The sequence below is a fragment of the Colossoma macropomum genome, unplaced genomic scaffold, assembly GCF_904425465.1.
Source record: "Colossoma macropomum unplaced genomic scaffold, Colossoma_macropomum, whole genome shotgun sequence".
Taxonomy (NCBI): Eukaryota; Metazoa; Chordata; class Actinopteri; order Characiformes; family Serrasalmidae; genus Colossoma; species Colossoma macropomum.
Window position 1 is genome coordinate 33198043 of NW_023494803.1, and position 14940 is coordinate 33212982.

The 14940-nt window shown below is 37.4% G+C and overlaps 2 protein-coding genes across 2 annotated transcripts in view; one reads left to right on the forward strand and one right to left on the reverse strand.

The window, feature by feature from the left end:
* trappc12 (trafficking protein particle complex 12) overlaps nucleotides 1–9824 on the forward strand; it is a 36612-nt gene extending 26788 nt beyond the window's left edge. The window contains exons 8-12 of the mRNA XM_036592983.1: nucleotides 4707–4780; nucleotides 6697–6795; nucleotides 7603–7706; nucleotides 7833–7920; nucleotides 8593–9824. Of these exons, the coding sequence (XP_036448876.1) occupies nucleotides 4707–4780; nucleotides 6697–6795; nucleotides 7603–7706; nucleotides 7833–7920; nucleotides 8593–8835 (608 nt within the window). The 3' untranslated portion in view covers nucleotides 8836–9824. The remainder of the gene's footprint in view (nucleotides 1–4706; nucleotides 4781–6696; nucleotides 6796–7602; nucleotides 7707–7832; nucleotides 7921–8592) is intronic.
* Nucleotides 9825–10453: 629 nt separating this feature from the next.
* adi1 (acireductone dioxygenase 1) lies at nucleotides 10454–14231 on the reverse strand. Its single transcript, XM_036592984.1, has 4 exons — nucleotides 14021–14231; nucleotides 11501–11620; nucleotides 11207–11386; nucleotides 10454–10953 (listed from the first exon to the last, which is right to left on the reverse strand). The coding sequence occupies exons 1-4, from the start codon at nucleotides 14144–14146 to the stop codon at nucleotides 10837–10839; spliced, it is 543 nt and encodes a 180-aa protein (XP_036448877.1). The 5' UTR covers nucleotides 14147–14231; the 3' UTR covers nucleotides 10454–10836.
* Between the last annotated feature and the right edge of the window lie 709 nt (nucleotides 14232–14940).

A 14940-nucleotide genomic window follows, 5' to 3' on the forward strand; every position in this document is an offset into this window, starting at 1 on the left:
TTACCTACATTTGTTTGATACATAACACATGCATAATCTTTGAATAACATGCTGAAAAATTAATACTTGTGTATTTATGGTCAGCTTATGTCAGGATTCACAAGATTAAATCTAAGGGTACTTAAACTAAAGTGCCAGTCATTTTTTTCCATTTACAACACTTTTAGGAAGCATCATTCCCATGTAACTGAACTTGGCCTAGTTGAGAACATAAGTTTTATAGAAGATTTTAATGCCCTGAAATGAAAGTGATAATTTTCATACACATTTATTTTCATACAAATCATAACAAATTTGTATTGTTTATTTTTTTTTATATATATTTTCCTGTATCAGTTTACTTTGAGGTTCTTTTTTTTATAGAAAAGTCTATCACTTTTGTTTAAGAACCTCTGTCAGCGCAATGCCATTTACTTCTTGAACATCTGATGTCATCTTACTAGTATTGACATTGGCTCTATTACATGCAAAGAATTTTGCCAATCTGATTGAATAAATTCTGATTATAGATTAAGACTGAGGTGTTTATATGCTCACTCTGCTCAACAGTCTGATGGAAAATCTCCGTTTACATACACACTACAAGTATTCCGATCCAAAAGTATGCGCATGTGTAGAGTACCACTTAGTGTAGACACTACCATGGCAGTGTGAGTTTACAGCTGGCGCACTTTTGTTTTTAAATACTTTAAAATGATGTCAGACTCAGGAAAACATACTTCACATGTACTTATTAAAAAATGGCGAGAGGAAGACGTTGTGTTCTGAGACACATAAGCTGGACGCCCGTCCCACCGCCGTCTTTTAAAGTTCAACTTCATCTCCTCTGCAGACCAGTTTCTGCTCCTGCCATGTTGAACGTTATAAACTTTCACTAAGACGCAAACACGCATGCACAGAACGGATTAAACTTTCCGATTGGGAATGTAATTGAATACAGGAATTTACTTGGTTATTAATTTTCTATTTAACAGATTATTTACTGGATTACCCACCTCCTTCAGTCGGATAGAAATTGTGTTCTGAAAGTCTGTTCCTACTGAGGTGTATACATGGACATATTCTATTCTGATTGAACTATTAGTTCTATTATTAACGGATTATTAGGGCGCATGTAAATGTGGCTAATGTTCATGAATATTTAACTATTGCTCATGCATGTGTCACAAGTCTCTATGTACATAGCCTTCAAATAATTGTTACATTTAAATTTATAATGAAGAACTAATGATTTTAAAGATCCTATATACACATCATTTTAAAATTGCCTGCACTTTCTATGACATGTAGTTAAGAATTATGGAAGTCATTTTGCATTTAAAATATCAGCATTAGTAGCAGTATGCATATCCTTAATGGACATTTTGATGCTGCAAACTCTTAAGATATTGCAAACACTAGCAGTTTCTCTTTTCAACACTTTCTTATTTCTCTAAAGCTGGCATCACATTACTACACAGCTCAATGAAGCCCAAGAACAACTTTGAAATTACAAAATAAATTAGGTCTAATAGAATGAGATAATGTATTACAAGATTCAATGAGGGGGAAAAACTAACAATATACTTCTCTGATTAACAAGTGGGCATCGAGTGAAATAACAGGATTACAGTGCGGAGCAGACTTCACACGGTGGTATTTGATCCTGGTTTGTTCCGGTGTCAGGGCAGGAAGTTGACACCTCTATAAATCCTGCATACTCGATTGACTCGCATGCTCAGAGCTTTCTGTTGTTGGTTCTAGTGGATATAAAGACGAATGTGTGCAGAGTGGAGTCCATGATGTGGCGTCCCATGTGGAGCATCCCGCAGCCTGTGTGCCTCTAGAGAAGCTGCAAAGTGCTGACAGCCTGCTGGACTTGTGCTGTTCATAGCTGCTGCCTCCCCCTCCACTGCCCTCACCCTGGGTTATCGGCAAGGAGGAACCCATAGACCTGTTTATCACTAATGCTGGCCTCTCCCCTGCTGACCAGTGATGCTGTGGTCAGGTTAAGAGTTTAAATACAAGTCTGGGAAGCTCTCAGGGTGTACGTTAGTCAGTAGGGAAAAGCTATACTAAATACTTCTAAAACAAAAAGCAATTTACATGCATGAGTGAAGCTGTGATGTCAAAATGCAGAAATAATTTGGCTGTTTTCATTACCTTTCACTAAGGCTGGGTATTGTTTAAAGATTTTCGATACCAATTCTGATATCTTGATTTTAATACCAGTTCTTGAACTATGCATATTTTTGAAACACTTCTTTTAAATGCAATATACAAAATAAAAATATAAAACTATATATTTAAAAATAATTACATGATGCTTGTATGTTTTGTTGTTAATTTATTTATTAATTTCAATTTTTTGTAATGGGTCAAGAACCTGTAGTGCCACTTTTAAAAAAATACTATCAAAAACTATGAATACAGTCATTGGCACTGCACTATATCTAATCAAACAGGACTAATTCTGCTCTTTTAGTACTGGAACATTCAGTGGGTCAGTGCTCTACATATACTGACAATCTCCTCGATGCTCAGAAAACCATATGTATTATACTATACATCTATCTATACATGTTCTATTGTAATGTAATTTAGCATGATAACAATTAAAATCATCATATTATCCAACCCTACTGCGAATCTTAGCCTACATTTTTGAACAAGGATGCTTGTCAGCTCACTGACAATATTAAGACTGACTACTTAGGTATTGAAATTTGGTACTATTTTATCAGGGAATTTCTTTTCGACACACAAATGGGACTAAAGTAAAGGTACTGAATTTCAATACTCAGGCCCATCTTTCTCTAATTATCATTATGCTAACAACCAAGCAGAATGCCAGGCAAGACGTTGCTTTGCTTATCTGCGATTGTAAATATGGAGAGAAAGTGTTTTCTATAATACAGGTGATGGTTCAGTGAAAAATCAAATTTACACAATTTACCCCTAAACCCAAATGTAGTCGATCAGCCCAGACATGGTTGGTTTCCAAACTTTGCTTCTTACATTTACTTTGGAGCTATGAGGCTAATGTTTAGAAGTTTGTTTGTGATACTGTATGTCTTACTGTTATTTATAAAAAAACGAGGCTTTAAGATGACTGACCCTGCATTCACACCGGCAGCGACTTTCCACCTCTTGTTGCCTTGTCGTTTCATAACTGACCTTGGTTGCCATGATTTCACTCATACCAAGCACAAATCAGATGCATCCTGCTAAAAAAATTAATAATCCAGTGTCTGTGCAGTCAGTTTGTGAGGAAAACAGTATTTAGTCTTTGCGATTACTGTCTATTTGCGACGAAAGCACCACTACCGTTATTCCATCTCTAGTAGGAACAATTACCTAAGAACCAAAAAAGGAGTGCACTGTTTTACAGTGGCAGGGATAAAGCTTAATGCTCAATTCCTATTGGTAGTCACAGCATCGCTTCGCTCCTTATATGCATAAAGAGAAACTCGGCTCAACTTTGTCGCGTCACTGACTCCGCCCACTTTGCATCGTCAACGTTCGCGCTGCCTCCTGTCACCAGAAATCACCAGCTCTCATTGAAAATGAACGACCTCCGGCTACTTTGTTGCTTTGCATCACTGCCTGTGTGAATGCAGGGTCATACGACTGTTTTAGCTATGTGACTTAATTTGTCCATCTTTAATTATATATGTATGTCATAGGTGTCAGAAACCACATAGGAAAGTCTGTTTGAGATTATTTGACATGATTTGAGGAAATTTCTTGAGGATGTAGTTAAGCACAATGCTAACCTGATAGCTATAAGTTTCCACTATTTATTAGTTATTTTAGCTCTGTCTCTCCACTGCAAAACTATTGAAGCAAATAATGGACAGAAAACATGTCTTGGCTGGTCATTGGTGTGAGTTGGGGGGAAATGGGTAAATCTGACATCTCACTGAACGATTGCTTTAAAATAACTGCTGAGCATATATCAAAGGGGATACACCAGAACTCTTTGCTAGTTTGTATTCGACATTCAGACAGCTTGTTATTCTTTTTATCTTGATTGCAGGCTACATGGAGCATCGCAAAAATCTGCATTATTGGTCACTACTTTGATCATTTCGTATTTGAATGCTAATAGATTGTTTAATTTATTTCAATAGCAGCAATTGTCATAATGAAATGTTTACAAATGTTGGAAATTTTATCCTCCAGAGATAGAACTGCTCCTCCGAAGAGGCACAGCTGTGCACACCAAGAAGCCCAGTAATTCCATTACTGTGAATTGGTTATTAGAACCGCTCTGTTCTTTCCCTCGTCTTTTATGCTTTTTCATCTTTTACCACAGTAAATTGCAGCGTGAGATGCTAGCCTCTCCTGTCCTCTCCATCTTTCTGTAGACCCTCTTCATCTCTAAGCAGGCAACAGATGCACTCTAGCTGCAGCTCAACTCAGCTGGCTCCCCTGCTCCCTGTTGATGAGCACAAACAAGCGACGCACATGCACGCGGAAAAATAATATGAGAACAGACAAGCTCAGTGAAGGGGCCTCCAGTAAGCCAGAGGGAAAAATGAATTTGATTGTCGCAGTGTCTTTTTCCTCTGTCGCCATTCGCCATAATTCCCTCTCGCAGACAAATAATTGATGGCTTGGAAGGGGGAAAGGGTGTGTGATGCTGAAGGGAGGAGGGAAAGACTGCAATTGGCTATTCCTGTCTTTTTTTTTTCCCTCAATCTCTCTCTCTCTCTCTTTCACAGCCTCTATTCAGCTGTGGAGGTCACGTCTGTGCCGGGTGATGTACTCCATGGCAAACTGTCTGCTAATGATGAAGGTATGTGGGTGGTGGAGAAGAGCTGCTGCAGAGACATACTACCGTAGTTCTGCTTATACATGCGCCACAAAGCCTACTAGCAGACCAGCAGTCAAAGAGGACAAGACCAAATAACAACATGAATATAATGCTTATTTGTCATTATTATAGCTATAATTTTACGTGTGCTCTGCGTTTAGGTCTGATGTACCTTATAGAATGGCTAGAATGAGAAGACTTTTCTTAACACATCTCACTAGACAGATTCTGAAGTAAAAGATGAGATACGATTCGTTCAGTGGAACAAAAGGATGCTTCTTTTATCTTGCTTGCAGGCTACTTGCAGCGTCACGGCAGTCTGTATTATTGGTCACTATTTGGATCATTTTGTTTGAATTATAATAGATTTATTTTATTAAAATGCATTGTCATGATATAAAATATTGTCCTCCATAGCACACTTGGGAACACTTACATACAGTCCCTCTTCTTCCTTTCATCTTTGTATCCTTTACCACAGCAAACAGACATTTTAGGCTTGATTTGTCTTAATTATTATACTTTTTTTTCTGTTTTTATCCAGGCTAAATGTTTCCAATTTTCAGATAGTAGGATTTGCCCCTTTCAAATTTCCTCCCCACATGTCACAAAACACTTATGCTTATGTCTCTGTTAACACCTCCTGCATGTGTGTTGCCCAGTTATAAGCAGCTTATTTATAGCTTTCCATTTTTCTTTAAGATCTTACTTAAAGCAGGGGGTTATGAAGAGGTCCACTAAATCCAGGCATGTACTGTTGTACTTTACCTCACCCCCCCCCTCTATACGCTTTAATAAAAGTGAGAGGCGTTCTGTTTGTTTGCTTGACCCATCTGACCGCTATTCATGGCCCAGTGTCTAGACATGAGCTTTCAGTAGGATATTGGATCAGAAGCAAGGGCATTTACTCAGCCCATGCTTCATTCCCCCAATCCAAAATGTGATCTCCATTGCGAGGAGCGATGTGTGCTGGGTTTGAGGTTCTGAAAGCGCAGGCTTGTTTTCAGTTGGAGAAAGGTCACCAGAAGAATGGCGCTGTACCTTTAGTTGTTTGTAAGGGCTGGATCTGTGTATTGCGCTTGGATTGTTTTCTTTGTCTGGAGAGTGAGAACTGGAATGTGGCGATACAGTGCCATCTGCTGGCTAAAGACCATTTCTACAGGACTTGTATTGTGTTTGAACAAAATACTGGCCGCTGAGGGGGATGCAGCACTCCCAGATTTCAGGATCGTTTAACTGCAACTACCAGAAATTATTTTAAAAATATCTGAGCATATCAAAATATGGTTCTTGCTTTTGAGTGGAGTTTGTATTTTTATTTTATGTTCTATTTATATATTTTTAAATCTGAAGCAGCATTTTGGGCACAGCTGTTCAAATTCATGTTGTTGATTTTCTACATGAAAATAAGTGAACACATCCACTACAGAGAACACACATTTTAATACACAGTTACTGTTTATCTACTAAATTTGACATAAAATTTGGCCTGTGCAAAAGTTATGGCACATTTTATATTTTATGTGTTTTTTTTTCCATTATGTTCAAAAGAAAAAGCAGAAAATTGTTCCCTGAAAATATGTTAACTTATTTTCACTTTTGTTTTCCTCTAAGCATGTTGAGCTGTCTAATGATGTTGCCTTAAGGGCAGTTAGAAAAGATTGGTGGCTGGCCTCACATGTCTCATATAAAGTATGTGGTAGCCTTCACGCTTCCAGCTTGGTAGCATTGTGTGATGGGGAGACCTAGCTAGTAGGTGAAACTGGTATTGACACAATTAGGGTGAAAACAAGGGTTAAAAAAAAAAAAAAACTTTTTTGCCTCATGTTCCCGTCTCTACATCCTCATGTGTTTTCTTCCTTCGCCCTCATCCTTCTCTCCTCTCCTCACACACCCAGGACTACATTCTGGCAGTTGAGACGTATCACTCCATCATCCAATATGAGCCACAGCAGAGAGTGCAGCTGCTGAGTGGAATAGGACGCATTTTCCTGCAGGTGAGATGTGGTCATTCTTCTAGAGTGCCTTCTCGGCCATCTCTGATGTATATTTCATTACATTGGGGTTTCAGATTCTGAAAAAGGCATTAGATACGTAGAAAAAGTACATTACATATCTGAATCAAGAAACTTTGAATGTTTGGAATTTTATTATTTATGGTTTACAACTGAAACTGCAGTTCCAGTCGGAGTTTTGTGACGATACACAAATTTCACAGTATGTTATTTATATATAAATACTTGATATGCAAGCAAAAAGAAAAAAAAAGAAATGCCAGCATTCATTTTGCTTGTAGGTGCAATTGCCAAAATAAAAACACAGCATAATTCATACATACAAATCATTTTCTCAGAAAATGAAAAAAAATAAAATACAAAGTGTAAATGGTTTCAGGGTGCGAGACATTTTTCTCACCTTTATGATTGTCTCTTTTTCAGCAATACCATTTTTAAGATACAATGCACCTCATAGATGTGGTAACTCACTCACTCATGTTACATTCTCCACTATTAGCACTCAGAAGTGGTGCTTCACATCAATGATATGTTGTGACCTTGGTTTTTAATAGTGGACACCATTGTAGTTTATGTCAGCATGTTCTATATTATGCCTTTTTTAATTAAGATGCATGTCTCACAACCCTAGTATAAAAATATAAATATTCATATTTTAATCTCTGTATCAAGGTGACTCTTTTGGCAGTTTATCCTCATTCTCCATGTCTGTCTCAGCATTACATCTATCTCTAACTGTCCATTACTGGTTCAGATTATACTTAGCTGATCTATGTTTTTGGTTCTAAGATTGGAGACATCAGAACTGCAGAGAAGTATTTTCAAGAAGTGGAGAAAACTTGTGAAGAAAAGGGAACGGGCCCAGCACAGGACACGTCTGTTTTAATGAATAAGTATGATTGCCTATCAGAGTTGTGTTCTGCTCTTCTCAACTACTAATTTTTTTGTTTTTTTTCCCTTCTTTTATAATAAAGCAGTCTTTATGTGTTGGTAATAACCATCTATTGCTTTTTTTAAAGGGCGTTTGTTTACCTCAGCCAGAATAATTATGCAGAAGCCCACACGTGTTTCTCCGGCATCTTGAAAATTGATCCCAAGAATCCAGTGGTAAAGACACAGTCTATTTTCTGTCATTATCAGTCCAGACTGCTTATTGACTTTCTTTTCTTGAGGTTCAGATTGGTTTAAAGTCTCCTTCTTTTGAGCTGATACGAAAGCTGAAAAGGACAGTTGTCATATACAGTTGTATGCAAATGTTTGGGTGCCCCTGGTCAAATGACATGTTTAGTTGATTTTCTATGTGAAAATAATGTCGTACAGAGAACAAACTTCTGCACATTTTAATGCACAGTGACTGTTTATTTACTGAATTTAAAATATTGAAAAAAAAAAATAAAACATAATTTGACCAGGGTGAAATGTATTTTCACTTTAACAAAACTTTTAATTTCTCCAAGGGTGTTCAAACTTTTGCATATGACTGTATGTTTTCATGTGTATTGTCATCAAGCCCTGGTTTAATACTTTAAACTGCATACTTATGATTCAGTTATTAATATTAAGGCTTATTACTCAATAACTATAAATTACTGAGTAACTACTAAGAGACTTATAAATCTCTGAGAAAATATGTAAAGCTGTTTATCTGTATGTTTATTTCTTCAAAAAAACACATTAGAATAAATACAAATAAACAGTGCATAGTCTTAGCTTAAACAAGACCCCACCAAATGTTTTCGATGATACGTCTTATGTTTATTTACCTTCTTGGTTCTCCAGGCAAACAACAATGCAGCTGTATGTTTACTTTACCTGGGCCGTCTGAAGGAGTCTCTGGGTCAGCTAGAGAGCCTCGTGCAGCAGGACCCAGCACTCTATCTACATGAGAGCGTGCTCTTCAACCTGACCACCATGTACGAGCTGGAGTCCTCCCGCAGCACGCAGAAGAAGCAGGCTCTGCTGGAGGCCGTGGCCTGTCGAGAAGGGGACAGCTTCAACACGCAATGTCTCAAACTGGTCTAACGAGCCAGGCATTGGATTCCACAGCCAACAGGGAGGGCATTATTAGCTCCACATCTGATCCTGGCTGTTTGGTCATGGGCCAAGAACCAGCTCCAAGATGTCACAATACTGCTTTAATAAGACCAAGCTAAAAATGCCACTGATTCACTGTTATGTGCAGTTTTTACAAGACGTGGAATGTTATTGTGTGTGACTAAAACCAAAGCTGACCTGTTGAAACATGGAAAGCTGTGTGAAGTAAGCTTTTAAACCAGTGTTTCCCTCTTTCCAAGCCCAGGGAGAATGTAAGTAGATGTAAAATCCAAAAAAGAAATGTAAATATTTTAACAAGTCTCGCAAGTAAATAAGCAACCTAAATGAGAGATAGCATTACAGCAATAACAATCTGGGCTGAGTTTTTTAAAAGCATTATAGCATTAAAAAATCAAACTGACAAAGTTTTCCCCTCAACCCAAATGTAGTCAGTTAACCAAGATGTGGTTGGTGTCTCAAGTTTGCTTCTTTAGTGTTGCAGTGGAGCTAACCGGCTAATAGAAGAAGTCTGTCACCATAGCTATTACATTTTATCTGTATTAGCCTCGCAGCTCCAGGGCAGAACTAAAGAAGCAAACCTTAGATACTGACTGACTACGTTTGTGGTGAGGGGGAATATTCTGTAAATGATATGATTTTTATGTGAGTTATTGATTTTAGATAACATTTACTATTAGAGTATGCAAAGCAATACTCTGATAGTATCTTTGTGCTCCAGTGCTTCTGAGAAACTCCCTCCTGGCTGTTTGCCTTTTATTTTCATAGCATTTTTACAAAAGCGACCAGAAATTGTAACCAATGTATTATGATGTTCTATTATTTTAATGTAACTTTAACATGTAATTGTGAATGTGGTTTTGTGCATGTATTGCTGCTTGTGTGGTGCGTTAATCAACTGTACTGTACATTTTTGGATACTAGAAAAGGAAATCTAAATAAACTTCAGCTGATTTCAATATGCTGTTTCTGCTTTAGCTAGTCAGTGAGGTTTAAAGGGCTCATATCTCACATTGTGTCTTGTATTTTATTTTTTCCTTGACATTTGTTTGGTTTTATGCACCAAATATGGTCATAATTCAGCATCTTTTTACCCCTTAGAATTAAACAGGCTGATTTTGTTCCTGTGCTTTTAAGCCTGATATAAGATAAGGAACTTGATCAATGTTTTGATTGGCTGTCCTGTAGTGCCTCATTCAAAAAGTACTCAGAGCTGAAACACCCCCTAGAACTTCAGCCAGAATGGGTGGGGCTAAACTGTTGTTGCTTGAATAGGTGGATATATGTAAATGAATTGAAGATATCACAGAAACAATGAATTCAAAACAGCTGTTTTTGCATCATAGCTCTCATATATGGACTGTATGGACTTGCAAGTGAGTGATCTGTTTTAAAACTTTAACAGCGTTTACATATTATTTCAAATTCTGTACTTAAAAATTGAGATGACTTTGTTTTTCCATAACATTGGCCCTTTAAGCCACGGTACCCCGTCCCACATCGTGTGTAGAGAGTGGCAGGGCAGCACATCATTAACACATTAACAGCTGAACTATGAAGAGCTTTAAACCAGAACAGGACACAGAGACAAACCTGTGAAATTTTATTTCAATCTGTTAAGACACGATCATTAAAGGATCAAAACACTTTGTAACACTACAGTAACAGGCGTGTATTATCCTAATTTACACCTCACTATGACGGTGCTTCAGTTCTTAGATCTGAATCACTAATGCTAAAACTAACTCTGCACCTGACATCTATCACAGTGATTATTACTACAGGAAAAGTCATCATTGAACCACATTGATGTACTGAGATTCTTACTGATACAATAATCAAGGCATTATGAATACTGTCCTGCTGATATGATTGTAAGATTGTTGAAGATGCTGAGACGTCATACTTCTAATAAGGCATAGATCCCATGGCTCCGTGACACCAATGTCATCAGGTGAGCCTAGATCCAGTTCAGGAGCACGTGAGTGACTGCACGTACTTCTGGCGGATTTCAAAGTCATCAGCTGGACGGTTGTAGGCCTTCCATACTGGCTCTCCCACAAACAGCCTCATGGCTTTAGTGTAGTTCTGAAATGGAGAGGGGAAGAATGTTACATTAGTTTTTCATGTTCATGTCATTATTTTTGGCTAAAAATTGAGCACAAACCATTCCTGAATACTATAACTGATTATAATCGGTTCTAACATCGCAAAACTGATACAGTTGGGTTCATATTGCACTTTATACCCCTGTTTGACAGACTTTCCCCCAGCTCTAAAACAAGTACTACACGCTTCAGAAAGCTATGGTTTCAGCTGTGAGGTCTGTCTCAGAGCTTACGGTCTCATCCAGTGTGAATCTGTGATAAATTCCTGCTGGTAGTGTTATCAGGTCTCCTTTCGTCATAGCAATTCGGATCCAGTGGTCATTTTTGTCCCTGACGTCAAAGTACGCTCTTCCTTCCAAGATGTAGCGGATCTCGTCATCCAGGTGCAGATGCTCTTCATAGAACATTTTCAACTGGAAAAAAGAAAAAGTTAGTCATTGTATTAAAATATAAACACTTAACAGGCTTGATCTGACTTTTTATGTGAAGCAGTTGTGTGCAAAGCAGAGCCACTGACAGTCACCTACTTTATCCTCATAGTTGGGCAGTTTATCTGGATGGATGGTTATAATGTCCATATAAGAGTAGCCTCTTTCTTCACGGATCCTCTGTAACTCAGGATCATTTTCATAGATATCAGCATTTAACTGAGAAAGAGAAAAATACAAGAGGAACAACTCATTTCTGTGGTGTTTTGCAAAAGCCTACATTGGTCATTCACTGATTAGTTCTATACAGACTACACTTTTCCTTCAGTACAACTAGACTGAAAAAGGCCAAGTCCATTCCACTTCATACTTTTTATGCTCAACCCACCCAGTTAGAGTTGCATGTATGAAGAAATAGAGAAAATGACTGCAATTACCCTGTCAATGAGAAAAAGGGGAAGTCTTTAGCTCTTAGTTTAGCAAGTTTAGGAAATCTACTCAAGTACGTTACTCAGTCTGTAAATTATTGCAAGACAACAACTTATTTGAGAGCAGGGCATGCATGCATTATTCTACAGAAATAGTTCAAACTGAGGTAAAAAATGATTACATACTCATATTTAAAAGACTATATATGATCTATTCAAACTCAATGCATTAATAGAGATAGTAACAAGTTCATTGTTCATTGTTTATAGGGTATTTTCTGTTGGGAGGTGGCTGTACCAAACCATAAACCCTAAATTTCAACTTGTGGAATTTTTTATCTGTCTATCCATCTGTCAACCTACCTATCTATCTATCTATCTATCTATCTGTCTGTCTGTCTGTCTGTCTGGGTATCTATCTATCTATCTATCTGTCTGTCTGTCTGTCTGTCTGTCTGTCTATCTATCTATCTATCTATCTATCTATCTGTCTGTCTGTCTGTCTGTCTGTCTGTCTATCTAACTATCTGTCTGTCTGTCTATCTATCTATCTGTCTGTCTGTATGTCTGTCTGTCTGTCTACCTATCTATCTATCTGCCTATCTATCTGTCTACCTATCTATCTATCCATCCATCCATCCATCCATCGTTTTTTCTAATGTCATTTTTAAAAATATCTTTTTGATTTCTTTGAAAGTTCATCCCTGTCCCTCATGGCCACATGGTGAGCAGTTTCACTCCACTATTTTGAAGTAAATGTGTCCCAAAGTCTGAAAATCAGTATGTAACATTAAGAATATGTCACTAGTGAACACACATTGTTAACGTTTTAATGAAAAATGTTATGATTTTGTGTGTGCACAGCTGTTTAAAGCTGTGTTTGCTAGTCATGTTCTGGCTAGCATTTTTAAGTTCTGCTCAAAATGTGCTAAAACTGTCACTACTGAAACAGTCAATACTGAAACATTTGGTAAAGTCTTTGTAGAGTTATCACTGTTTTGGTAGTGACAAAATGGAATGTTCAATAATTTATTTTAATGAAATAAACGTAATTAAGCTCTACAGTCACTGAAAGCAAAAGGGTTTTAGTTTGAAGTCCAAGTCAGTTAAAAGTCTGAAATGTGTTTGACTGACTTTGAACCAGTTTAGTAGACATTTCCATATCGCTGCTATCAGAACAAAACCTTCTCCATTTTCAGTTATTGATATAATTTGAAAATGCTTATTGGCCTTTACATTGTGTGTAAATTTCATGATGAATGGACCAAAAGAAATGGCCCAAAATTACTCTGAAAAAAGTCTGGTTCCATTGACTTATATTAAAAGTAAAGTATGTTTTTCCTTCTCCTGTAAGTTACCATTTTGGAGATGACAACGGCAATATATAATAATATTATTGCTTTTAGTACAAAAACTCAGTTTTTCCTACATCAGTTGAGAATGCCAGCTGCTCTGTACATTGTGTAATCATCTCTCGTGATTGGCCAATAGAAATGATCAAAAAATACTTGACTAAGTTTTTATAACCCCCCAGTACTGGTACTCGATACTCAAAGAAGTGTATTTGCAATTATTCTCCTTGCTAGCAAACCTAGTTTTGTTTTGGATGCCGGTATGCTGGTCAGTGGCAAATGGAAGCTTTTGTTCTGGTCACCACCAAAACCAGCATACGTTGTGTTTTGGATGCTACTATGCTGATCAACCAGAATGACCATGCTGGGTGACCAGCACCAGATCATCAGGCTTGCATGTCCGAGTATAAAGTGCACAACAAACAACTTTTAGCGAAAGGGACAACGCTGTTTCATGTGGATGACGTGGCTACAATGATTACTGTCTATCAAGTAAGTTATATCACAAAAATACCGCTCCAACTGAAAAGCAATATCGCTGTTTATAGTGTTAGACGATACATCGCCCAGCATTATCGTGCCGTATGGTATCGAAGCAGAGGTGAAGGTCCACAGCTCTACAGCTGCATGTGCTAAACTTTACTCAAACTGCATTAAAAACATTATTCAACTTCAGGTAAAAGGAGCTGTTTTGACACAGATGCAACTTACCTCATTACCACTGTCTGACTCTGATCGCGCCTCTGTGAAATCTGTGTACGTTATGTAACGTTAGTTAGTTAACATAGGTCACTCACAGTCAGCTGACTAAACCAGGAGCACACACTTTATAAACTCACCTTTCGGTAGAAAACTCCGATTTTCTGCAAGTCTTCCAAAGAGACGGACTTGTTTGGCTCTAATCTGTGAGGAAGCCTCTGATCCTCGGTGGACTCGTCCATGTACCACGCTTCTATTTGGGACATGATGAAAACCTTTTTTAGAGAGATCAGCGCAGTGTTGTTCTCACACGGGATTCGCACAGAGTCTCTCTACAGGGTTTTTACGTTCGCGGAGTAACCAGCGAGCTGATTGGCTCTTTTTTTCCTGAAAGGCGGGACTTTCTGCTGTATGTTGCGCGTTACGAGCGTTTCCATTCAACTTCCAAGCAATGACCGATCTACTCATTTATAACAAATCAGATACAGGCCAGGCTACTACAGCTTATCAGAATATGACCTGCACAAAAAATGAAATTCAGTTCACTTCATTAAAAAATGACAAACACAGATAAGAACCAACTAACAAACAAATAAAGCGCTATTTGTTAAATAATGGAAAACCTAAACACACATGAAAGAGGACTTTCAGGGAGAAGTTTTATTTATTCAGTTCCAATGATTAGATGCATAAATAAATAAACAAATATTTAATTTGAGAGCATCGTTAGCCCTAAATTGAATTCAAGATTTCTGTATTTAAGGTTTTATTTATGCTTATTTGCAAATTTTACTCGGTGTACTTATTTTGTACCATAAAAGTTGCATCGAGGATATTTCAAGTACTTGTTTCCTTAGATAACCATTGCTTAAGAGATATTGAAAATACACATCTATATTTTTTATCAATCATGTAAAACATATGAACTCGGTATGATGCCTCTTTAGCACAAAAAAATAAAAATATTAGTACTAAAAAAGAAAGACGTTATTCTGAAACATTTAGAATTCAGTGTTTTGTTTATGACTTTGTTTGTTTGATGCGAATTGATTTAGTGCTT

Bases quoted from the DNA above. Each gene is read 5' to 3' on its own strand.
- adi1 (XM_036592984.1), bottom strand. From the start codon at position 14,146: ATGTCCCAAATAGAAGCGTGGTACATGGACGAGTCCACCGAGGATCAG. The intron at 11,387-11,500 runs GTAGGTGACTGT...TCTTTTTTCCAG, and splicing joins TGCCCAACTATGAGGATAAA to TTGAAAATGTTCTATGAAGA. The intron at 10,954-11,206 runs GTAAGCTCTGAG...TCTCCATTTCAG, and splicing joins GATTCACACTGGATGAGACC to AACTACACTAAAGCCATGAG.